Raw genomic sequence first — 23,279 nt, 5'->3', positions numbered from 1 at the left:
ATTAGAAATGGGCTGGGGTCTCCAAGTGAACAGTGTGGCTGCAGGTGACAATTCTGCTCTGGTTTCCATGGAAATGGAGGATGGGTAAGGAAGAGGAACACTTTATTGTATGGACTTCTGAATTTTTCAATGTTTTATTTGACCAATTTGTTTACTGTCTGCTGGAGGCCCTGCTTGGGTCTAAATAAATCCAGGGTGAATTTATTTTTTTGCTTATTTTTGATGCTGACAGTCCATTTTCTGTCAGCTTTTAAACTCCATTGTCATGTAAAAGCAGTCCCTCTCTCAAATGGGGTTAAAAAAAGACCCATAATGTAACATTCATTATAATCTGTGTAAAACTAGAAATTATTTTTGATCTCAAATAATAGTGATTGTATTTTTTAAACACTATGTGCTGAGCACTGAAGCAGCGACTCAATAAATATGATTGAACAAATACAAGATAATCAGATCAGACATAGTCTGTCCCACACAGGAATTGAAGTCTAAGTGGGATGGAGAATAGATATTTATCATCACTTTAATGTGAGTGAATTTATGCACTGGGAAGCTAAGTGTCTCACCCAAGGTCACCAGCTGTCAAATGGCAGAGAACAATGGATTGTGTTTATTGAGTGCTCACTCTGTGCAGAGGATTGTAGTAAGCAATTGGGAGAGAACAAAAGATTTAGTAGACACACTTCCCAACCTGAAGGAGTTTATAATCAAATGGAGAGAGACGGACAATAAAATAAATTACAGGTAGGGGAAGAAACAGAGGTGAAAGATAGGTAAAAAAGGGCTGTGTGGGTTAGTAACCAAATGTTGGGGTTTTTTTATGATATTAAGTGCTTACTATGTGCCAGGCACTGTTCTAAGAGGTGGGGTAGATGTAAGGTAATCAGGCTGGAGACAGTCCATGTCCCAAAAGGGGTTCACAATCTTAATCCCCATTTTACAGATGAGGAACTGAGGCACAGAGAAGTCAAGTGACTTGCCCAAGTGTTTAGGTGACCCAGAAATCCTGGAGTGGCATGGTGGAGAGCTAAGGGATTAATCAAGGAAGGCCTCCTGGAGTAGATGTAATTTTAGAAGGGCTTTGAAGATAAAGAGGGCAATGGTTTTCCAGATATGAAGAGGGAGTGAGCTCCAGGTGGGAGGGAGGGGGTGAGCAAGAGGTTGTCAGAGTGAGAGAGATGAGAATGAGGCACAATGTGTAGTTTGGATTGGGAGGAGCAAAGCATGAAATCTGGGGTGTTGTGTGAGAGGAACGAAGATAAGTAGTCTGGAAAGAGCTGATTGAGTGTCTTAAAGCTTATGGTCAGGAGTTTCTGCTTGATAAGGAAAGGATTGGGAAACCATTGGTGGACTTTGAGGAGTGGGGAAACATGTGATTTCAATGTTTTAGAAGAGTGATATGGACAGCTAAAGGACAGAAAGGGGAGAGGCTGGAAGCTAATGTAGTAGTTGGGACAGGATCTGACAAGTGCTTGGACTGGCATTGTGGCAGGTTCAGAAGACAGGAGAGGTAGATTCTGGAGATGTTGTGGAGAAAAAAAAACTGACAGATTTGGTGACTGACTGAATATGTTGGTTGAAAAAGAGGAGTCAAGAATACCTTCAAGGTTGTGGGCTTGAGGATGAGAATGGGGATGATATTAACAGCAATGAGGAAGTTAGAAGAAGATTTGAGAGGGAAGATGAGTCCACGTAGGGATTCTCTGAGCCTGAGGTGCCTATGTGAGGGATAGCCATATAGAGATATCTGGAGGCAGGAGAAGATGTGAGATGGCAGAGAATATGGAGCTAGTGAGATGGATTTGGGAGTCATTCCTGTAGAAATGGTATTTGAAGAATAACAACAATAATTGTGGTATTTGTTAAGCACTTACAATATAACAAGCCCTCTATAATTGCTGGGTTAGATTCAAGATAATCAGATTGGACTCAGTCCCTGTCCCATATGGAGCTTCCAGTTTAAGAAGGAGGGAGAACAAGCATTTAATTCCCATTCTACAACTGATGAAATTGAGGCACAGAGAAGTTAAGTGACTTGCCCAAGGTTACAGAGCAGACAAGTGGCAGAGCCAGGATTAGAATCCAGTTCTGACTCCCTGACCCGTGCTCTTTCCACAAGGCCATACTTTAGTCATGAGAGCGGAAGGGCTCACCAAAGGTGTGATTATAGACTGAGAATAGGAAACCCAGAACTGAGCCTTGTGGGTCACCAATGGCTAGAGAGTGGGAGGCAGAGAAGGACTGAAGAGACCAAGGAGGAAGGGCCAGATAAGAGGAGAACCAGAACTGTAGGATTGTGACAGAGAAATCAAGATTAGATAGTGTTTCCAGGAGAAGGGAGGGGTCCTTGGTATCAAAGAAAGACTGCTGGAAGCTTCAAGGAGGTCATTGGTGACCTTTGGAGAGAGCAACTTCAGTGGAGGCGTTGGAAGCTGAATTGAAGAGGACCCAGGAGAGAATTGGAAAAGAGGAAATGAAGGCATCAGTGTAAATAACCTGTTCAGAGTTTGGCTGGGAATGGTAAAGGGGAGGTGGAATAATAGCTGGATGGGGTCAAGAGGACATTTTTGGGACAGGATCCACTTGGATGAATTTGAAAGCAAAGGGAAAGGAGCCCTTCTCCAATAGCTCTACTGCGTGGTTAAAGATGATGTTCAGGGAGAGAAGAAGAGTGGGAGCACAAGGTTTGAGGGAATCAAGTCAGTGACTCAGATAGAGGAATGTATATTAAAAGTAGGCGGCAGAGCCAGGACTAGAACATGGGTATACTGGCTCTTAGCCCAATGCTCTTTCCAATAGGCTATGCTGACAATTGATCTTTTTTTTATGGTACTTGTTAAGTGCTTACTATGTGCCAGGCTGTACTAAGCGCTGGGGTAGATAGCTAATAAGGTTGGACACAGTCCCTGTCCCACATGAGACTCACAGTCTTAATCCCCATTTTACAGATGAGGTAACTGAGACCTAGAGAATCTGTGACACAAAGTAGACAAGTAGCGGAGCTGGGATTAGAACCCAAGTCCTTCTGACTCCCAAACCCATGCTGTAATCCAGTAGGCAATGCTATTTCTCTAATCGATCCATGTATTTGAGTGCTTCTTGTGGGCAGAACACTATACTAAGCACTTGGAAGCCTAAGCACTTAGAGCAGGTCAGACACCATCTCTGCCCTCAAAGAGTTTACAGATTAAAGCAGGGAGACAGACATTAAATTACAGATGACTACCTACATAAATTCTGTGGGGATGGGGTGAAAATCTAAGTGCTTAAAGGTTAAAGACCCAAGTTCAAAGGCAATGCAGAAGGGAGGGATAATAGGTGAAGTGAGGGCTTAGGGAAGACCTCTTGGAGTATATGGAATTTAATTAGGGTTTGAAAATCAGGAGAGTGGTTGTCTAGTGGATATGATCAGAGTGGGAGTTTCATGGCAGAGGAAGGATAAGGGACATGAGACAGTGGTGGGGTACAGGAGATCAAAGAACAGTGAGCAGTTGGAATTAAAGGATGGGGACCGGAATGAGGCAAAGGGAAGACTCAATTCCCAGGGTTTAAGTGGAAGAATATTAATGTTGGTATTTGTTAAGCGCTTACTACGTGCAGAGCACTGTTCTAAGCACTGGGGTAGATACAGGGGAATGAGGTTGTCCCACGTGAGGCTCAGTCTTCATCCCCATTTTACAGATGAGGGAACTGAGGCACAGAGAAGTGAAGTGACTTGCCCACAGTCACACAGCTGACAAGGGGCAGAGTCGGGATGCGAACCCATGACCTCTGACTCCCAAACCCGGGCTCTTTCCACTGAGCCACGCAGCTTCTCTAATCTCTGATTATAATAATAATGATAATTATGCTATTTGTTAAGTGCTTACCATGTGGCAACCACTGTTCTAAGCACCACTGGGTGTGGCCCTTGGAGAGGGGTCCTGTGAAATAGGTTAACCAAGAGCCAGGAGAGAGGAGGCAATGACTTCTTCCTCCCCATTTTAGTAAAACCGAAAATGGCAGGAAGAATCTTCCAATTTGCTTCTGGAATGCTAGCTTATGATAGGGCAGGTAATTTGTGGTACAGCCTTTAGGCCCTGTCTTTTGTGAACTCTGACTGTGATGCCAGCACTTGTGAATGGATGACCTAGTCTCTTTTTTTCCCAGGGCAAGGCACAGATGGGCCTCAAGAAAGAACCTCCTGTAACGAAGGCCGTGGCAACATTACTTGCGAACAGGGCCCAGGAGTCAGGGAAAGCACATCCGTCCAAAACAGGTGAGGCCATGGGGCCCAATGGGGCAAGAATAGACTGGAGAAGGGTTCAGGGGCCTCCACGTAACTAGGGCTGGGGTTGGGGATTGCTGATGTAACATGAGCATCAAGACTCATTGGTTAGGAGAGAGCCTTGATGTAAATTGCTCTCAGTTAAGAAGACAAGCACTGGTAATTTGGTAAAAAGAATGGAGCATCTATGTATATCTTCATCATTTAACTTTTGTAAAAAATGTGATGGAAATGGAAATTGGGAGTGATAAATGCTTTAAACACTATGATTGTGGATGAAGACTGTACCTACCTAGCTCCATGCTGATTACTCAAATTATAATTGACCTCTGTTGTAGTTTCACCAGACTCCATTTAGAAACAATCCTGAAAGGTTCCTATATTTATAAATTATGTTAGATTTCACTTCCGGCCACTTTTGGTTGAAAAACATGAAATATCGCTAAGGTCCATAGTCTGTCCTACTTGAAAACAGCATAGTTTAATGCATTTTACCAGTTTAAACAGGTACAAGTATGGAGAAAGAATGCATTTAGGAAGGACCACTGCCAATATTTTTGTTCTTATTCTTATTCAATAGTATTTATTGAGTGCATACTATGTGCAGAGCACTGTACTAAGCGCTTGGAATGTACAATTTGGCAACAGAATTTTTTTTTCTTCACCTGTCAGATTTCATCTAACTACATGAGGCTCTGTCAGTTTATGTTTGAAAATTCCTAGAGGAGAGGGAAAGCAAGTTGAACCACTTGGGGTCACTATCCTTCCAAACTATCCTGCTACAGAGCTTTGGACAAACCATGGGTCAGTGGGCAGGCACTGCCTCATTTTCAACCTACGCCCATTAAAAAATGGTTCAGACTCGTGCCCAAGGCAATATATCTGGCCATGTGTCAATGTTGACAGAGTGCTTATACTTGTGAGCATGGCAGGGGTCACAACACCCACCGCTATTGTCACTAACTGACACTGAAATGCTTAGAACAGTGTTCACATCCCCATGACTGCTCGGGAAATACTAGTTACTGACTGAGCAGCGAACTTCCAGGAGGGATGTATGTTCTTGCTGCAGGCCTTTTTGTTTGTTTATTTTCTGGTAAGTTTACTGACATCGAGGGTGGAAGCAACATATCTTTTGCCTGATCAGGACACCTTTTATGGTGCTCCATTAACCAAACATTCATACCCATTCAAGAATTACATGTCCCTTACTTTAAATCCAAATTTGCTGTGAAATTCTAGCTTTGGTGCAAGTATTTTTGGAATTGGAAATAAGGATTTCTCCATTGTTTTGAGAGTTTTGTTATTTTAAGAGGCAATTTTGATGACTAAGGTAAAAAAAAAAAAGCAGCTGGCATCACTGCTAGGGAAGAGGGACTGGGATAAGAGTCAAGTTTCTTTGCAAAGGGTCTGTAACCGCAGAAGAAAAAGATTTAAGTTGTGGAATATACACAACTCTCAGGAAGAGTTAGGCAGCTCTCTGGTGGGAACTGGGGTTTTGATACCTTATTAATCGATCAATCAATCAATCATATTTTTTGAGCACTTACTGTGAGCAGAGCACTGTACTAAGCACTTGGGAGAATACAGTATAACAGAGTTGGTAGACACATTCCCTGCTCATAAGGAGCTTAAAGTCTAGAGTTTCTCAACTATCATCAATAGGAGCATGGCCTAGGGTCGGAGGACCTGAGTTCTAATCCTGATTCTGCCACCTGTCTGCTGTATGACCTTGGGCAAGTTATTTAACTTCTCTGTGCTTCAGTTACCTCATCTTTAAAATACATGTATTTGAAAATCTACAAGGGAGAAAACATAGAGAATCCTACCTTTATTCCCTTCTCTAGATTTCTGGTGAGTTTGCCCTTTATTTCCTGCCATGTCATTTTGCAATAATAATGCTGTTCTATGAATATCTTGAAGAGGGACTTGCTGTGGAGGTTAGCGGTAGAACAAAACCCAGAAAATCATCTGCCTACAGCTTTAAGGGGAAAGATTTTGGCAAGTAGTCTGGGGAAAAGATTAGATAGTCCTAATCAAACAACTACAGGTCCATTTTGTATTGAGTGAATAAGTTGCAGAGCTGGTAAGGCACATTAAGGGAATGAAGACAATGCTATAATAGACTCTAAGTGGCCTAGTAATCTAGAAGAGGCTAAGTAGAAGGGAGATTGGGACAGCCAGAGCAGCGTGTTGACATTTCACACCAAAAGCTATTGCAATTTCTTCTTTCATTCAATGCGCTAGGGCAGTTTGTTTATTTTGTGATTCCTTTCCTAATTGTTTTTTTTTTTTAGCAGATAAGAAATTCCCATTTTCTATTTGTTCTTGTAGTTTTATCCTGGCTTTAAGAGTTGTGACAAGAATAGTCTTAAGTTTTAAATTCCTCTTTCCCATGCCCTTTTCCAGCCCCTTTCTTCTCCCGCATTTAGCAGAAACAAAAAATACCTGACCTAAAATCCGGTAAGATGCCACCCTATTTAAAACCTAGGTTTAACCGGTTCGTATATAAGGCTCCAGTTCCTAAAGTCACTTACTCTATTGCTTTCTAAAGTATATTTGGTTAGGTTAAAAAATATATACATATAAATCCATATTTATATGCATATATAATGGTATATAAGTGGTTACTATGTCCCAACCACTGTAGGAAGTGAAATGGTTACAAACAAATCAGGTTGGACATAGTCCCTGTCCCACCTGGAGCTCACATGGAAGGGAAGCATAAGGTTCATAAAGGAAGCAGTGGGGCCTAGTGGATAGAGCACGGGTCTGGAAATCAGAAGGACCTAGGTTCTAAAGCCGGTTCCACCACTTGTCTGCTGTATGACCTTGAGCAAGTCACTTAACTTCTCTGTGTCTGTTACCTCATCTGTAACATGGGAATTAAGACTGGGGGCCCTATGTAGGATGGACTGTGTCCAACTCAATTACCTTGTACCTGCCCCAGTGCTTAGTACAGTGCCTGGTAGGTAGTAAGCACTGAGCAAATACCATACATTATTATTAGTATTACTAAGGTAGTGAGATGCAGGTGGTGGCATTGAGACTTGAAGTAACTGCTACTTTTGTATTTTCAGAATGATGGCCTCAAGTCAAACGTAACATCACTGGTTACTCAGTAGAGCCTGAGTGGGGTCCATGCTTTCACTTCTTAATGGTAACCAAAACGAAAAGAACCCATGGATTTTCATATGCATTTCTGTGACTAACCAATTTGGTAAATGGCTCAAAGTCTTTGTGTTTATTAGTAATAACTGCATGTATAGTAAAGTCAAAACTCCAGCCAGTCATTCCTTAAAAGCAACAGTTAAAAAAAAAATCCACAAGATGAGTTGATGGTGTTTAATCATGTTTTTATTACTACCACTAGGAGCTGGCTGCTCCTGGCACTCTTGGTTCTGGGCCTCTAAGCAGGTGCCTGGTTTGTGGGCCATCTCTGCTCCAGCTGTGCGAGCCTGGACATTTCCAGACTTTATGGGCTCTGGCAATTCCCACTTTCCCCAAGACCCCACTCAGCTCCCCAAAACCTTAAATCTGAAGGCAGGCAACTCTGCCGACTCTCTGGTAGGTCCACCCTGACCCTACCAATGTGAAGCCCACACCACCACGGCCAACAGGAAATAATTCCATCTTTGAGGTGGTGGATTAGCTAGGGGACACCACTCAGCGAGGAACCAGGACATGTGGCCTGGGAGCCAGGAGCTACACAGCACCATGATTTGCACTGCACTTTATAATGAAGGATCTTTATTCCCTTACTCGCTCTTCTTCTCCCCACCTTCACCTCCCCATCAGCATTAGATTAGAAAATGCTACTAACATGTTCTTCAGCCCCATTTGATAAATCCAATTTTACTTGGAAATTCTCCTCTCATATGCCAAGGCCAAAAGTCCCTCAAGCTTCTAACTGAATGTACAGCTGTCCATCTTATTCTATCACGGCACTTTCAAACATCTGGATGACACAGAATCCTAATGATGCTAATCTGCATTTTAGCAAAATTTCTGGCCCCCTTTTCCCTTAACCTCTTATAGATTGAGGGCTTCTCCCAGGTGAACGACTGGAAGTTTGTGTTTGGCCAAGTAAAAGGAAGATTCCGAAATGTATTCCATTTTCTTCCTAAGGGTAAATGGCTGAAGTGCAGTAAAAAGCAACAGAAGCTCTAAGAATGCTTATAAGGATGAATTTATAACATATGATTTAGACCAGGTAACCAATGTTAAAGATAACTTTCAAATCATTCTATTTGCCTTTTCCTGCTTCTTGAGCCAACAAGAAACTGGATTCTTTGGTAGTGTCTACAGACAATAATTCATTTTAAAAATATACAAAAAGAACCTGCATCGATCCTACGTTCTACTTAATGGCCCTAATGAGGAAGGTCTCATTTCCAATCCAGTGAGTGGTAAGTGATCACCACTACTTTTAAAGTGAAAACTCAGCATGGCATTCCTGGATAATTCTATGCTTGATGGACTAGTCCAAAGATCCAGCTTTGACAATTGAGGAAACTTATGGAGGAGTGTGAGCTCTTAAAGGCCCAAAGGAGACAGATGATACAAACTCCTTGGAGGCAGTGTGGGCCATCTACTTTTATTGTATGCACCAAGACTTAAGGAGTTAAAGTTCTGCATACCGTAGGCACTCATGTGCTGCCAATACCATTAGGGAGGATAGGGAGTAGAAACTTTCACAAAATGAAGTGAAGAGAATATGAGTAAAAGTTGACAGACTTGGGAGGGGCACTGCCTCTTGGGAAAAGAAGTTGGCAAAGGTCAAGCCAAGAGGTAACTAGCCTTAGCCATGTGGTAGGGACCAATATTTTTCAAGACAGACTTTTATAAAATATAATGAACACTTGGAACACGGTACAACTAAAAGGCCTCCTTCAGAGACTATGGCTATGTTCACAAGGCAAACCTAAAGACAGGCTGAACACATTTCACTAATTCCATTTGTCAGACTCATTAGTGGGCTAATAATAGGGGTGTTTTCCTACATATATTTTATGTCAAAAGGACTGAAAAGTCCTCAGTTGTGCTTGTTGCAGTAGGGTGGGGTAGCAGGGAAATTTGGCAGCTTAGTGCCTGAGGCTGCTCTATGCTCTTCTTCCCCTTGCTGTCGGATCTCTGCTTGGACTCTCCAAAAATGGCCCTGAGGCCACCTACAGTGGTAGAGGGGTGGGGAAAGAGGACAGGATTGGGAGCAGTGAAGAACCTTCATGAGCTGGACCTGGATCTCTGGATCCACTCATTGCAAAAAACTCCACAAAATGGCAGTAGTGACAGAGTGCAGTCCAAGACAGAAGAATGGATTTAATATTAGGTCTTTCTTGGGTTGGGAAGGAGCCCCAAATAGATTTTTCTCAACAAAAAAGTGTCTTCCAAGAAATGCCCTTGGCCATGCAGGAGCTGCCTGGACCCTCTCTGATATGAGGTATTTCAAGAAGAACTGATAAAAGTAGAAAAGGAACTGAATGGCCAAGTGACTCCTTTTTGGTAGAATAATTTAAATTGGAAAATATATTTTGCAGCAAAGGGTGGCAGGGGGAATACTTATATCCAAAGCCTGTTTGCTGGGGTAAGAAGTAAAGGAATGCATTTTTTTTCTAACCTAGTTAGACATCCAGATCGAGTGAGAAAAGACCGGTGCAGATTTAAAATTTATTGTCCACAAATAATTTTGTAAAAGAGCAGGATTTAGAAGAGTAGCATTTTAAGATCAAATTGATCAAAGGTAGCTAATCCAAGAGTTTTTTTGTTTAAACCAGATAATAGTAGTCTTGAATTTCTATTAAAATCTTCATCAATACTGGAAACAAAATTGCTTTCTGTAGCCTGCCTTTTTCCTCCAGTTTCTAAAATTCTAATCAGAAACTCAACGCACCTTTCCCTGTTCAACATGTGCCCTTAAAGAATAATCCAGGCTTTAAAAGAATTGGAGAAATAAACCACATCACCTTAACTAACATATATTGTTAAACAATTAAAATCCAAGTGGTTTTTACTACAGTAGTGAGAAACCTTTTCCACAAGAAGCTGTTCTTGTAAAATTTCAAGTTTTGCTGTGACAAAAGTGACTGAACTATTTTCAACCCTGAAGAGTAGGGTAGAAAGACCCCCCTCACGGAGTTATCCTGAAAGCGCACAACTTAGTTAAACGTAATCCTCCAAAAGGCTTTTTTTTGAAATGAGGTTTAAAAAGCAGCACAAGGAAATCCTGATCCCGTTTTGAGGAGACCAAAATAACTCTAAAGTTCAATAACCACTGGCCGCAATGGGCTCATGAATGCAACCCAAAGAGGTGTCCAAGTTACTTTCCTGTTAAATTCCACTACCCCAAACAAGCTGGAATAGCCCTCGTTTTGGAGGCCTTTTTGAATGGTCTGCAATTCCCCTGAAGAGCATATGCATCCTGGTCAATTTGGGTGGGAAGCCAGGGTGAGTGCTCCTGTCAGACTGACCCATGCTTTCACCGATATAAAGCCAAGAGCCAAGCTCATGTTGTCTAGGCCTTTCACTGTGCTAGTGGGGGCACTTGAAACACACGCATATAAGGTCGGAAACACACATGTTCCAGGTCAGGAAAAAAAACAGTCTGTAGGTAGAAGTCATTTGAATGCGTGGTGGAAATGAGGCAAGGTGGTAGAACTGGCGCCGGAGGCGAAGGAGTGAAGAATGTGAGGCAGATTGAACTGACTGTAGGTCCCACTGCCCATTGCTAGCGGGGCTTCTGGCTGTTGTTGCCCAAGGTAGGTCAGCCTAGCGGGTAGAGCATCTCCCTGCCCTAAAGCCATGGTGGTGTCCCCAATGGCACTCTGGGCATCAGCAGGGGGCAGCTGCCAGAAGCTCAAGATGTGGGCAAGATCCAAGGAAGCAGCCGGGGCGGCCAGGCTCAGGGCATCGGCGAGAGCCATCATTTCCGTGGGCAAGGGTAACCGGCCGGGTACCCCTGCGACCTGGTCGAGCCCGGGGTTGAACTTGGGCAGGGGGTGAGGGTCTTGCCAGGGCAGCTCCTCCAGCAAACTCATAGTCCCACAGGTTTTGGTGTCGGCCTTGAGAGGCAGGCTCTTGAGCAGGGAGAACGGAGTGTCAGAGGTAGAGATCGGTTCGTATTTTTGGTCTTGAGGTGTCTGAGAGGGAGGCAGTAACAGGGGAGATGATGTAGGATAGAGGGCCGCCAGAGGACCTAAACTGCCCGTTCTTAAGGGAGGAGGTGGCGGTGCGGGCTGCAGGCTCTGTTCACAGACCCCCTTTGGGGGGTTACTCACCTCTGCCCGCAAGCCGCTCTCCATGACATTCAGCCCCACGGCGCCCAAGGGGAAGGGCGCCGGGGTGGCAGCCTCGTCCTTGAGCTGCAGCCCAGGGGAGCGGGGCTGGAACAGGTCCAGCAGGTCCCCATCCGGCAGCTGCTCCTCCTTCAGCAGCTCGTGGGGGTGCGTCTTCTTGGTGTGCCGGGTGAGGTGGTCCTTGCGCCCGAAGCGCTGGCTGCAGAACTGGCACAGGAAGTCCTTGCAGCCCGTGTGGACCACCAAGTGGCGTCGCACGTCCTTGCGGGTGTAGAAGCGGCGCTCGCAGTGGTCGCACTGGTGCTTCCTCTCCTTGTCGGCCCCGGGGGGCTTGCCCCGGGCGTGGGCCCTGAGGTGGTCCAGCAACAGCTCCGTGCTCCCCAGCTCCAGGGCGCACACCTGACAGGTAAGGTCTCCGCTGTTGGCCCCATGCAGGGCCAGATGCCGCTTGTAGCCCAGCTTGGTGTTGTACTTCTTCCCGCATTCCTCACAGCCGAAGGCCATCTTATTGGGATCATGGGTCTGGAGGTGGTTCTTCAGGTGATCTTTGCGGTGGAAGGTCTTTTCACAGTGAGCACATCGGTGAGATTTTTGGGGTAAGTGAGTGGCCATGTGCCTAGGATGGAAGAAGACAACAACTGAGAGTGGGTCTCGGGCAACCCTGAGCTGGGACTTGTGGTACTGGATGGTCTCTAAGAAGAAAACACCCCACACTCATAGGACACTGAGGTGAGCTAGTTCACACTTTCTGCATCCTTTTTCTTTTCCTTAAACAGAGGCTGCAGGCACAGGAGGCCAGGGAACATGTCTCCCGACTCTGATTTGCTGAGCTTAACCCAGTGCTTGGCACAAAGTAAATGTTCAATTAATATAGTTGATTTTTTGGTCTTTTTTAAAGGGCACGTGCACATTGTTTACAGGAACATGAGAGGTTCCTGACTCCAGCGACCAATCAATCGATGCTATTTATTGAATGTTTTCTGTGTGCACAGTTCTATACTAAGTGTTGGGAGAGTAAATGACAACTGAGCAGACACGTTTCCTGCCCTAAAGAGCTTATAATATAGAGGGGAAGAGAGACATTAAAATTAATTACAGGTAACTAAGTGCTGTGGGGTGAACTAAAGATCCAAGTACTTAGGTGATACAGAAAGAAGAGGAAGGATGGGGGGGATGAGGAGAGGGGGAAATGAGGGTTTAGGGGAAAGTTTCTTGGAGATATGATTTTAAACAAGGCTTTGAAATGGCAAAGAGCGGTGGTATGTTAGTATATGGAGGGGGAGGAAGTTCTAGTCCTGACAAAACAGACAAGAATGAGATGCAGTGAGTAGGTTAGTATTAGCAGAGTGAAATGAGAAATCAGTGAGGTAAAGTAAGAGGGGGTGAGCTGATTGAGTGCTTTATTTTTCAAGCCAGTACTTCTGCTATTCAGGAATCTCATATTGGTCCCACCTTGATCCTTAAAAGATCTGGATTCACCCCACGAGTCCCAAAGCCTCTCTGCAGCAGTTTTGGAGTATCCCAGGGCCCTCAGGGGTATTTGCAGGATAAGGGTGTGATGAAGCAGAAGGGGCAGAGACCAGTAGTAAACAACTAATAATAATAATAATAATAATAATAACTGTTCTAAGCGCTGGGGTGGACACAGGGGAATCAGGTTGTCCCACGTGGGGCTCACAGTCTTAATTCCCATTTTACAGATGAAGGAACTGAGGCACAAAGAAGTGAAGTGACTTGCCCACAGTCACACAGCTGACAGGTGGCAGAGCGAGGATTTGAACCCATGACCTCTGACTCCAAAGCCCAGGCTCTTTCCACTGAGCCACGCTGCTTCTCGCCTACTGCCACCCAGGTCTTGGTGAGGGGTAATCTTGGTGGAGGGTACACTTACCCTTTCTTCTCCCAGAGTGGCCACTGGACGAGGTAGCCCGGGCTGGGGAAGAATGGGTGATCCCAATGTCCGGGACATGGGTGAGGATCCCCCCCTGTTCCCAGACCTGCTCCTTCTGTGGGTTCTCTCTGCTGGCAGGGAGGGGTGAAGGAAGAGCCACCCAGAACACCAACAGGTGCTCCTTGTGGGGAAGGAGATCTCTCAGCCCTGTAGCCCCCCTCCTCCTCCTCCTCGTCTCTCCTCTCAGCTGTGCCTTCCCATCCCCAACTTTCTCCCTCAGCCACAGTCACATTCATGAAAGTGCTCAGCAAAGCTACACCTTGTGAGCAATAAGTAGGAAAGGAGGCCAGGTTGAAATGAGTGAGTAAAAATGAGAGCAGAGAACTAATTTGGAGATGGGATGAGTTTGTTGTGTGAGAGAGTGAATATGGAGTTTGCATCACTTTGGCATGATGATAGCATGTTTAATAGAATTGTACGTTTCACACTTCTGTGGGATTTGGGGGGCTGTAGATGATTTGCATAGTCCTCAGGGGGCATGGATAGGATTGTCATCCTATTAGAATATGACAGAGGAATAGAGGAGAAAAGATTGGGGGAGAATGAGAAGTGGCTGTGAGACTGGTGAAAGTTGAGGGCTAGTGCACTGGCCAGGGGGAGGTCACCAAGAGTTGACCACCCAATCCCCCTTCATGCTGGGTCCGCCCCATGCCTTTCTGATCAGGCTACCATCTTGCCCCTGCACCCCATTTCCTACACTACACTCACACATCATCCCTAGCCTTCCTCCTTACCCATTTCCTATAAACACACATGGAGCTGTCTGGTTCTAAGACGACAATCCTGAAATAAGATTTTTATCTGAAACCCTGCACTGGTGGCTGGTAATTCCCTTTGGCTCTCCCACACACACCCCCATTCCTGTTTGGTTTATGGTTCTATGCTTTATTTTGTACTTTTTTGCTTCATTTTTAAAAGGGATTTTACCTGATTAGCTTATATTTGGAAACGAATGCTTTGACACAGCTCTGCTCTGGGCACGTGTAAGGACGCTCCCCCGTGTGGGAAGAAGTGTGGACATTGAGCTTTTCCGGGGTGAGGAATATCTTCCCACAGAGGTGGCAGGGGTAAGTCTCCACAAGCTTTGCCTCTTGCCCCTTCCTCTTCAGGCCAGCTGACTGGCTGCTGTACCACTGAGGCTCAAATCGAGCAGCCGCAGCTGCGGCTGCAGCCGCCACCGCACCACAGCCGCTAGCTGAGCCGCAGGAGCCCAGATTGAAAGCGGCGGGGCAGGAGATCCCTCTGGGCTGGTGGATAAGGTTTTTGGCCAAGCTGGTGGTCCCTCTCGGTTTCCCTTTCGTTCTGCCTTTTGCTTTCCCAGGCCCCAGTTTATTAGGCCATGACAAGCAGGTGTCAGGGAGTCTGTCTTTACTGAGGCACTGGTGAGAGTCCAGCAGAGAGCAAGTGCCAAAGACATTACTACAGCTGGGGCATTTCCAGGAATCCTGGGGCTCTGTCTGCAGAGAGAAGAGAAACAGTTCCCTTACATTAGCCACTTGAAAATAATGTGTTTTTCTCCCTAAGCCCATCACCAAAGCACCCCCAGGTCTGATTAGACTGGAGCAGTAAGGTGGCACTGTTCCGTGATCTTCCCTGCTGGCATATTGATGCCCTCCATTCCCGATCTTATTTTAAGGGTCAGGCTGGAAGCCCCTTAATCCCTCCACCTCTCCCCTCTTCGCCCCACCCGAATCTCTATCACACTTACTGTGGTCACAGTGTGGGGTGAAGGAGCCCAAAGCCTGGATTCCTCTTTGATTAATGCAGAGGCTTCCACAAACTTGGCATTGTCTACAGAGAGCCATGCATCCAATTCTGTACGGGGTTCAACTGTCTGTGATCAAAAACACAAATGCAATGTTTACATTTACTTCCCTGGTTCCTAAACCAAACTGTCCTTGCTTTGTTCCAAATGAGGGAAACCCACACTTTCCTCCTATTGTTAAAACCAGAACTCTTTCCATCACACCTGCTTAAACTTCCAGGGGAATTATGACAAAAATTGATGTATATACAGTGAAATAAATTAGTCTACAGAGTTTCTAGGAAGTAGCAAATGTAAAGGTTTCTCTGTGGAAGGTAAAGAGTGGAAACTTGAATGAAGCCCTCTTGGTTTTAGTACCGCAGGGGGTCAAAAACAAAAACATCCTGGTCTTTGCCATAGAGTAGATAAAGCTTAACTTGGTTAATCCAACCTACTGCTGTCTCTCCAAACTAAACACATCCTCAGTTTTGCACAGGAAGTTGCTCAGATTTGAAGCAAATTAACTGCTTCACTGGTAGAAGGGTAAATGCCCCAAAGGACAAATTAGCATCGACTCTCATCATTTAGGGAGTGGGAAGACCTGGGTGTCTTGTGGCAGTCCTCCTCTACCAGGCACAAAATGGGGCCCTAGCCCTGCTGTCAATCTAGCTAAGTGTGAGGGTAACGTGGGGCTCTTTAAATAAGTTTAAAAAGGTTGGCTCCTCCTCAACAACCCGCTCTCCGATCTCGCTAGTCCAGCCAATTTCCTGCCTAGGAAAATGAGAGAGAAGGCTGTCGAGAAGCAGTTTTAACTGAATACCGCCTCTGACTTCCGTATCCCCTCAGGTCGTGCAGTTTCAGACCTGCCCGCTCCGAATGGTTCTTGCGCTACACAAAGCGATTCCACCAGCCCAGCCAGCTATCGCTACCTTAGCACTAGTGATGTAGATGTCTCTGCGGTTCAGACAGGATGCGAGGGTCTGCTCGTCCGCGGTCTGCAGCGGATGGACAAACATCATCCAGTTCCCAGAGTCTTCGTTGGGGGTTTCCAGGAAATACTCTTCTCTGGATTTCAAGACCTTTCAAAGACCAAAGTGAAAAGGGGAAAACTGAGAATGACCATGGAGATGGATGATGGCTTCATTTCTAAGCTGTAATGTAGAGTGGCCTTGAAGCCAGGGGACGCTCGCTCTGTTAGTGACTTCCTTTTTCTCTCCACTATCTAGGACCACTGTCCCCCCACTTTATGGAAGTCCCAACCACTAACACTGACTCTGCCAGCCTTCAGAAAGATCACTTACTCCATTTCATTTTCTTTTGCTCTATTTTAGAATGATATATTTCATTAATAATTTGCAACTCTGTAAAAATGTGACTCACATTCAGAGGTGTGAGTAGGGCATGTCTACAGTACGGCAGGGGTCTCATTTCCTCCTCTGCATCTCCTCCCCTCCGGACCTGGTACGGTGTGCTGCACCAGGTGGGCACTCAGTAGAGATCATTGAGGACAAACCTTATTTTTTTTCCTCTTTTGGCATCTTGAAGCTCTTCATCCTGCTGACCCCACCCTCAATCCCTCCCTCTCCTTGTCTTAGCCCTCTGCCATCAATAAATTGAGGGGGGGGGGAAGGGAAGGGAGAAACGGTCTCTTTGCCTATAATCAGTAAGCGGGTTTTGAAACAAAGCTCGTTTTCAAGGTCAGTGTGAACCATTACTATATTTTTTCATCAGTGAAAATTAACTGCATCAGTGTTGGCAAGGATGTGGAATATTTGCTTGAGACCTTGTTCTCCCCTCCTCCCCTCCTCCCCCCACTTGCCATGTGCTTAATTTAGATTCACATTCTTTACTGCTTTACATATATATTTACAGCTGGCAAATTCCCAGAGGTCAAAACAAACAATTGCCAGAATCATTCTGATGATGCAAACAGCCCATTCTCCAACTTGATACCCAGCCTTCGAGCCTGCCTCCAAGCAAAGCAACGTTTCGACACCTGTCATTCCAGACAGGCAGCCGCCTTCCCGGAAACATTTCAACACTTAATCGTCAATCCTCTTGCTACTAAAAATAATAAGCTCATGGCATGGATCTGCCAGTATGCTCCCCAGGGCTCACTTCATTCACTCTAGATTCCTTTAGGGTGATTGCAGCAGGAATGTACTGGCCAAGGGCCACGGCCAGGACATCTTCTTTCAAGATCTAAGAAAGATCCTGGAGTTGGAAGAGGCGGAGATGTGATTCTGGACTCTCCTGAACTCACTACAGTGTAAATTATCCAACTGCAAAGAAATGATTGGGCAATAAAACAGCCTATATTCCTAGAATAAATTACTTCCATCACATATAGGCAAATGCAACAGACACATTCCCAGGAGAGAGCCAAACTGCCAGTTATCTGAGTTGACAACCCCCTGCCCCCATATCAAAATACTCTCTATTCTCTCATTTGGCAGCTTTCTTAATTATTTGGAGAGCTTCTCTTTCAAAAACTGTGTCCTCAGCATGTTTTCTCTTCTCTGCTATGGAATTTTTTTTTTTTTTAACATTCTATCCAGGGCTCCATTTTCTCTTGTGCCCACCAAACACAGACGGCAAATGGACAACTTTGGGCACAACAAATCTTCCTCAGGCATGTCCTTGGAGTAACAATGCTTTGCAGCATGAGGATTACTCCTGCTCTCATTCCTACCGAAGATATGAGCAAGTAGAAGAATCAAATCTCATCTATCCAACCCCAAGAAATCCTCCAGGGAAGTGAAAATCACTCCATTCTTGTCCTTCATGAAGCAATTGTGATTTTTTTTTCCATTCAATGGTCCATTTATTTGAGCTGCACTAACATGGGATTAGGGTAAACCAACTAGTGATAGTCTATTGAAAGTCAGAGAGGACTCTTCTTATAGAGATTTCTTCAAAACAAGTTAGCTGAACGTGAATTGGGCCTTTGGTCCACAGAAATCTTGCCAATGAAATAGGTCCCTCCCTTGCTCCACTGCACTTGAGAGTCAATGAAGAGAACCTGATGAAGATGATCGGATTTTGGATTAAATTGCTATTTGCCAACCCAGAGCTCAAACTGCTTTTTTAGTAGCGTGCTTTTGAAAAAGACGCAACAGACTGAAAATAGAAATGATTAGCCCAAAGCAAGCACAGCATGGATTAATTTCTGACTTTCAGACTTTTCAGAGAGAAAAGCAGTAGCAAAAAAGATTGGTGCAGAACGGAATTCCTCCAAAACAGATTCAAGTCTTGGTTCAGCTGCCCTAAATCTGAGAAATGGAGAAAGCAGTGGAGCTCAATGGATAGCGAGATCATAGGCCTGGAAGTCAGAAAGACTGGGTTCTAATCCCCTCTCTGCCACTTGTCTTGTGCATGTCACTTCACTTCTGTGCCTCAGTCACCGCATCTGTAAAATGGGGATTACGACTCCAACTTAATGTTCCAACTTGTGGAACATGGACTGTGTCCAAACTGCTTATCTTCTGTCTACCCCAGCGCTTAGTACAGTGCCTGCCATTATTGTAAGCACTTAACAAATACTATTTTGAAAAAAAAAAAAGGCTCAAAGCTAGCAGGGCTCCTGGAAAGTGTGCTGAAAGGAAGTGTAAAGCTGAGTTTTCGTCAGGGCTGGAAGATCATACACTGTGCATATACTTACACCAGCAACCCAAACAAGTATATATTTGACATGAGTGATTAATTTTTCAAATTTCTAGATTTTAAGCTTGTGGGCAGAGATCAGATCTACCAACTCTGCTATATCGTACTCTCCCTATCAAACTCTCCCAGGTATTTAGTATACAGTGTTCTGGCCACAGTAAGTGCTCAATAAAGTACCACTGATTGAGATGAGGAAGTAGAGCAACAAATACAGCCTTTACAATGATTCCAACAAGGCAGAAAATTAAGCATAAAGATTAAAACTTCTAAATTAATTGGTTGATATTTTTGTTGGGATTTTGATACTATTATGGTCTTTGATTTGCTTCTTTAGTGAAGAGAATCAGAGTGTGTTTTTTTTTTTTTAAAAGTAGAACACCTGTTTACAATATCAAATTTGAATGCTCAATTCTTGAATGGATCAAAACTTCAAACACTAAATTTTCAAAGCACAAACTTTTGGATTTTCCCCCCCTGCCCCTCCAGAAAAGGATCAAAATCTTGCTGGAATAAAGACACATTCTTTGATTACTATAAAACACATAGACAATCTAGCCTCACTATCGCACCCACATGCAGGGTTCGTAATATACTCTCCTGAGAACTTAGTACAATGGTCTGCACACCAGAGGTACTCAGAGTAAATACTATTGTTTCTCATCCTCCCTTCCCAAGGCTACACATACTGCAAATCTGGTGAAAAGGAATTGGGAGGGCAAGTAGGAATATGGGGAGAAGTAGAAAATCTGTTGCTCTGCAGCACCTGACAAGCTACACTTTTAAAAAAAAATTTGTTAAGCACTTACTATGTGTCAAACACTGTACTAAGCACAGGTTAATTGGGTTGGACACAGACTGTACCACATGGGACATACAGTTCAAGTAGGTTACAATGAGGGGGAAGGCTCTAGGTCTGGACCAAGTTATTTCTGGTCTCTGGATGAACAGTTGTGCTATGGTTTCCAAGATGACACTTCTGGTGGTAAGGTCCCCTCCACCACATGTGTGAATGTGGCTGACAAGACTGATGGGGATGGTCGACATGCCCTCCCACATTGTTTACAATTTTTTTAAGGCCTTTGTTAAGCGCTTTACTATGTACCAGGCACTGTTTTAAGGATTGGGGTAGATGCAAGGTAATCAGGTTGGGCACAGTCCCTGTCCCACATGAAGCTCAGAGTCTTAATCCCCATTTTACAGATGAGGTAACTGAAGCCCAGAGAAGTAAAGTGACTTGCCCAAGGTCCCGCAGCAGACAAGTGGGGATTAGAACCCAGGTCCTTCTGACTCCCAGGCTCTATCCACTAGGCCACTCTGCTTCCCAATTTCCTTTCCCTGATGTCTCTGTCCCTGCTGCCAGGAGCCTGGTCTTCAAAAAGCCTTTAAGAGTGCAATGGCACATCCTGATTTCTGCCTGCCAGGCTTATCTGCCAGTCACCATGGACAGACCTACCCCAGCATCCCACTGCTGTTTTAGCTTGTTTGAAGCTGGCCTCCACTATGTCTTTTCATTGTTTTTTCTGTCCGTCCGTGCCTGCCACCTTCTGGGCTTGGCAGGTCCCTTTTCAGTTCCCCACCCAACAGTCCCTCTGGGATCCAGCCATCATTCATTCTCCTCGCATGTCCCATCTGTGGAGCTGGGTTGCTGCCAACATTCTGGCTTTATAAGCAGCACAGTGTAGTGATGGCACAGTGGATAGAGCATGGACCTGGGAGTTAGGAGATATGGGTTCTAAACCCAGCTCTGCCACTTGTCTGCTGTGTGACTTTGGGCAACTCACTTTACTTTTCTGTGCCTCAGTTACCTCATCGGTAAAATGGGGATTAGACTGTGAACCCCACGTGACACAGGGACGGTGTCCACCCCGATTTGCTTGTATCCACCCCACTGCTTAGTAGAGTGCCTGGCACATAGTAAGTGCTTAACAAATACCACAATTATTAGTTTTAATTATTATTATCACGGTACCGCCAGAGTGGCCACCCTCATCCTAGACCAAGAACAATCCTATACAAGACACCTATAATGAACTCTTGGATTTGCCTTTGGCCACTGAAGAAGGGAGGCTTTTGAAGGCACAGAAAACCAGCCAGAATGTGGAGATGTGACCTGAGACCCCCTACTTTTGAAGAACTAATCTTTGCAGTCAAAGCCATGAAAATGGGAAATGGAGATGATGGCATTCCTGCAGAAATCCATAAGCAAGAAGTGAGTCTAATCCTCAGCTACCTGCATGAACTTTTTCTCAACACATTCAGCGCTTAGAACAGTGCCTGGAACATAGCAAGCACTTAACAAATACGATTGAAAAAACAAACCAACCCACGGAACACAGGAAATGCCACAAACTTCAACATCTTCATTTCTGGGATAGTGGGTTTGCTATCAGGACAGTGAGATAGAGATTTGAATAGAGTGAAAATGCTTTTCAGAGACAACTGAGTTCAGTTCTTAAGCAGCACTGCCACTTCTACAGGTTCATTTTAAAGAAGTCTCGGGCATCCCACCAAGCACTAACCCAACGGCCCCTGCAGGAACACCTCTGTTCTCACCATAGAGGGCCTAACTACTTAAAAAAGACTTCTGATGGCAGGGCTACTCCTTGGCTGGTTTCCCTCTGCTTTTCAAGAACAACATACTAAATATTTCCTTCCCAGTTGGCTGCAAAAGCTACTTACTCAGGTGGTTCCAAGTTTTCATTTCCAGCCAATATGGGGAGGAGGCAGGTAGGGTGAGGCAGGCACAATGACACGGTTTTCTTTTTAGCCCCAGGAGGTAGTTCACAAAGTCAGCATTCCCCAACAAGGCTTTGCCAGAGTCCTCACATTCTGGAAGAACAAAATACTCAATGACTAAACTAACACACAGTATTCTTTTACCAAGATTTTTTTTTTTTTTACCCCCAAGCCCCTTCAAAGCCCTGACTCCCTTTGCTACAGGATTTAACTGCTCTCCTTTTCCAGAACAAAAACTTCAATGACTGAGGATATGCAGTCATTCAAAGACTAATTCTGCTGATGAGTAGAATCCTGGTTTAGGACACAACAGTCTTCAACACCACTTTCAGATATAAAGACGAGTCATTATTTGCATCTAGGGCATGTAAGAAAGAACAAAGCCGTTAGGACTAGGACAGTTTCAAATGGAGTAGGGTCTAAAAGAAATATGCACTGAAACACTAACAGACTTAAATATGCATTTCAGATAGGACAGCCACTCAAAATGTGATTTTTTAAAATAATGATATTTGTTAAGTGCATACTACTTGCCAACCACTGTACTAAGCACTGGGGTAGATATAAGAGAATCAACTCGGACACAGTCCATTCCCATAGGGAGCTCAAAGTCTAATAAATTGAGGACAAGGATCAAATAGAAGAACAAAATGTACAGATTATCCAAACTTCAACTTGAATAATAAGTATTAACCTTCTCTCCCAAGCAACCTTTCACAAAAAGCTGCTAAAAAGCAGCTTAACAACTAAGAAGTTCATTTGAGTTTCATAACATCTGAAAATTCGGAAGCATATTACACACCAGTGGAAAAATCAGGGTATCCCTGGTTGACGGTTCCTTTTGGCTCTGTTCACCTGTGGCAAAGGGCCCTGAAGCTCCCGGAACAGTAGCCAAAAGCTTTTGAGCTCTGGTCCTCAAAGGAATCCCTAAGGGTCCCATCCCAAGGGAGCTGACCTAAGTCTTAACTCACTCAGGAGTTTTTCAGATGTTTCAGGTTTGTACAATTTCCAAACTCATTTACTGCAGCAAGGTATGGAAAGAGCTGTAAACCCAGAACTTAGGTAAGTCTTACTGATTTCAGCAGATCTGATGATATGCCCAGAGATAAAGTGATGATGATGATGATGATGAAGATGATGGGGTCACCCATCAACCAAGGTAAATGAGCTTCAGGCCTGAGACTAAAGGACCCATGAGGAGGAATTGATTCTGGGGATAGCGGTTTGCATGGCATCATTTATATGATCTGGTCCCTGCCAACTGGATTACCATTGAGGCATGGAATGCTACGGGCAGGAGTACAGCACATTGCGAGGTGTGGCTTTATCTACCACTTCTCCGAGGATGACCCTCCAAAAGACCTTGTGAGTCCCAACCATCCTTCTTCCTTGAAATCATGCATCTTCTTCAGCCTCCAAGATATCTCTACTTGGATGCCTGGCCAACACTTCAAGCTGACCAGTGTGGGCAAGGCATGGATAAAAACCACCTGTTGAGGAAAGAGTCACCCACTGAGAATAAAGGGTAACCTTTGGATCCATCCTTTCTGGTGTCTTGAAAGACACATGTAGAGGCCGAGGCCAACTACGGACTGCACACATAAAGGAGAGCACATAACACACACT

General features: G+C 44.7%; 2 protein-coding genes across 7 annotated transcripts in view; one reads left to right on the top strand and one right to left on the bottom strand.

The window, feature by feature from the left end:
* The window catches only part of ZC2HC1B (zinc finger C2HC-type containing 1B), a 30,928-nt gene extending 23,422 nt beyond the window's left edge, over positions 1–7,506 (top strand). The window contains exons 6-7 of the mRNA XM_029054997.2: positions 4,150–4,258; positions 7,348–7,506. Of these exons, the coding sequence (XP_028910830.1) occupies positions 4,150–4,258; positions 7,348–7,352 (114 nt within the window). The 3' untranslated portion in view covers positions 7,353–7,506. The remainder of the gene's footprint in view (positions 1–4,149; positions 4,259–7,347) is intronic.
* Positions 7,507–8,964: 1,458 nt separating this feature from the next.
* Positions 8,965–23,279, bottom strand: part of PLAGL1 (PLAG1 like zinc finger 1) — an 84,946-nt gene continuing 70,631 nt past the window's right edge. For 3 of the 6 annotated variants that reach the window (XM_029054946.2, XM_029054957.2, XM_029054953.2), the window contains exons 3-7: positions 21,597–21,746; positions 16,184–16,333; positions 15,219–15,344; positions 14,438–14,967; positions 8,965–12,175 (exon numbers count right to left, since the gene is read on the bottom strand). In XM_029054946.2, the coding sequence (XP_028910779.1) occupies positions 10,882–12,175; positions 14,438–14,967; positions 15,219–15,344; positions 16,184–16,273 (2,040 nt within the window). In that variant the 5' untranslated portion in view covers positions 16,274–16,333; positions 21,597–21,746 and the 3' untranslated portion in view covers positions 8,965–10,881. Of the gene's footprint in view, positions 12,176–14,437; positions 14,968–15,218; positions 15,345–16,183; positions 16,334–21,596; positions 21,747–23,279 lie in introns of those variants that run through there. The other 3 variants (XM_029054965.2, XM_029054975.2, XM_007656398.4) reach the window with 2 other exon arrangements.

The sequence above is a fragment of the Ornithorhynchus anatinus genome, chromosome 2, assembly GCF_004115215.2.
Source record: "Ornithorhynchus anatinus isolate Pmale09 chromosome 2, mOrnAna1.pri.v4, whole genome shotgun sequence".
NCBI lineage: Eukaryota > Metazoa > Chordata > Mammalia > Monotremata > Ornithorhynchidae > Ornithorhynchus > Ornithorhynchus anatinus.
The sequence above is the reverse complement of the archived record's forward strand: the minus strand, read 5'-3'. Positions and strand labels throughout refer to the sequence as shown.